Source organism: Malania oleifera, chromosome 3, assembly GCF_029873635.1.
Source record: "Malania oleifera isolate guangnan ecotype guangnan chromosome 3, ASM2987363v1, whole genome shotgun sequence".
NCBI classification, from domain to species: Eukaryota; Viridiplantae; Streptophyta; class Magnoliopsida; order Santalales; family Ximeniaceae; genus Malania; species Malania oleifera.
The window spans coordinates 106,047,812-106,050,418 of NC_080419.1; the positions used below are offsets into that span (position 1 = coordinate 106,047,812).

A 2,607-nucleotide genomic window follows, 5' to 3' on the forward strand; every position below is an offset into this window, starting at 1 on the left:
ATGGCTATATCTATTTGTTGCATGAAAAGTCTCAAGCAATAGATGCTTTAAAGGCATATGTTTCTGAAGTGGAGCAACAATTAGATAGGAAAGTAAAAATCATTAGATCTGATAGAGGTGGAGAGTATTATGGTAGGTATGATGGCATAAAACAATGTCCAGGACCATTTGCTAAATTCTTAGAACAACATGGTATTTGTGCTCAATACACAATGCCTGGTACGCCTCAGCAGAATGGTGTAGCTGAAAGGCGGAATCGTACTCTTATAGAAATGGTTAGGTGTATGTTGAGTAATTCCTCAGTACCCATTTCATTATGGATGGAAGCTCTTAAAACAGCAGTGTATGTGCTAAATCGGGTTCCTAGTAAGGCAGTTTAGAAAACTCCTTTTGAACTGTGGACGAGAAGGAAACCAAGTTTAAGGCACTTTCATGTTTGAGGTTGTCCAGTAGAGATTAGAGTTTATAATCCAAATGAAAGGAAATTGGATTCAAGGACTGTGAGTGGGTATTTTATTGGATACCCAAAAAACTCTAAAGGGTGTAGGTTTTACTGTCCTAATCATAGTATGAGAATAGTTGAATCTGATAATGCAAAGTTCCTTGAAAATGGTGGAATTAGTGGGAGTGATATATCGCGAAATGTGGTCATTAAAGAAATTCAGGTTCCTATACCGATATCTAGACTTTTAACAGACATTGTTGTTCCTTTAGTTGTTGAAAGGCATGATAACACTGAACAACAGTCTAATGATGTATCACTTGGTAATGAAAATGTCACCATCGAGCCAATTGCAGAACAATCACAAGAAATAGCATTAAAGAGATCTCAAAGAGTAAGGAAACTAGCTATTTCTGATGATTATTCAGTATATCTGCAAGAGGCTGATTATGATTTAGGAACTAGTAAGGATCCGGTTACGTTTTCACAAGCCATTGAAAGTGATGATTCTAAAAAGTGGATCAATGTCATAAATGATGAGTTGAAATCTATGGAACAGAATAAAGTCTGGGACATCGTTGATTTTCCAGAAGGCTTTAAAACAATTGGGTGTAAATGGGTCTTTAAGACCAAACACGACTGTAATGGTAACATTGAACGATATAAGTTAGACTTGTAGCAAAGGGTTTCACTCAGAGGGAAGGTGTTGATTATAAAGAAACGTTTTCTCTTGTGTCTAAAAAGGACTCTCTTAGAATCATTATGGCTTTGGTGGCTCATTTTGATTTAGAGTTACACCAAATGGATGTGAAAACTACTTTTTTAAATGAGAATTTAGATGAAGAGGTATATATGGATCTTCCTGACGGTTTAATGATTAAAAGAAAAGAGCACATGATTTGCAAATTAAAGAAATCAATATATGGACTTAAACAAGCTTCCAGGCAATGGTATTTTAATTTTCATGATACCATCATGATCTTTGGTTTTAAAGAAAACACTGTTGATTAGTATATATATCTAAAGGTCAGTGGGAGCAAGTTTATCTTTTTGATTCTATATGTTGATGATATTTTACTTGCTAGTAATGATCTTGGCTTACTGAATGATACCAAGAGATTTCTTTCTATGAACTTTGAAATGAAAGATATGGGTGAGGCAACTTATGTGATTGGAATTGAAATATTTCGGGACAGAGCACTTGGATTGTTAGGGTTGTCTCAGACAAGATATATTAATAAAGTTTTAGAAAGATTTCATATGGCTGATTGTAAACCAACTCCTGCTCCTATTTGTAAAGGGGACAAATTCAGTCTAAAAGATTGTCCACATAATGAATTCGAAAAGAAAAGTATGGAAAATATTCCTTTTGCATCTGTTGTTGGGAGTTTGATGTATGTGCAGACTTGTATGAGACCAGATATTAGTTTTGCAATTGGGATGTTCGGGAGGTACCAAAGTCATCCCGGAATGGAGCATTGGAAAGCTGCAAAGAAAGTCTTGAGGTACTTAAAAGGAACCAGACACTGTATGCTCACATATAGGAGAACAGATCAGTTGGAGGTGGTTGGCTACTCTAACTCAGATTTTGCTGGATGCGTTGATAGTCGTAAGTCAACGTATGGCTATTTGTTCCTGTTAGCTGGAGGAGCAATATCATGGAAAAGCGCCAAATAGACTATCATAGCAGCATCTACTATGGAAGCTGAATTTGTGGCGTGCTTTGAGGCCACGATTCAGGCTTTGTGGTTGCGGAACTTTATCTCAGGACTTGGGATTGTCGACAGTATAGCCAGGCTGTTGAGAATTTATTGTGATAATTCCACAGCAGTCTTTTTCCCCAAAAACGACAAATACTCTAATGACGCTAAGCATATGGAGCTCAAGTATTTGGCCGTTAAGGAGGAAGTTCGGAAACTGATAGTTCTTATAGAACATATAAGGACTGAGCTCATGATAGTAGATCCTTTAACGAAAGGATTGACACCAAAGGCATTTAAAGAATATGCTGATCACATGGGTCTTTGTTGTAATCCTTGATGTATAATAGTGGATCTTTATGTTTTGTTCCATAATATGTATAATGATATTAATAAAAGTGTTTCTGAACATTATTTCTGTTTGCCATAAATCACGTGATTATAGAGATGGTTCACTGTTAAACA

The 2,607-nt window shown here is 36.1% G+C and overlaps 1 protein-coding gene across 1 annotated transcript; it reads left to right on the plus strand.

The window, feature by feature from the left end:
- The first annotated feature begins 569 nt into the window (after positions 1-569).
- Positions 570-2,119, plus strand: LOC131151463 (secreted RxLR effector protein 161-like). The gene is made up of 2 exons (XM_058102708.1): positions 570-755; positions 1,847-2,119. Exons 1-2 carry the CDS (start codon positions 570-572, stop codon positions 2,117-2,119), a joined length of 459 nt encoding a protein of 152 aa, XP_057958691.1.
- The last annotated feature ends 488 nt before the right edge of the window (positions 2,120-2,607 follow it).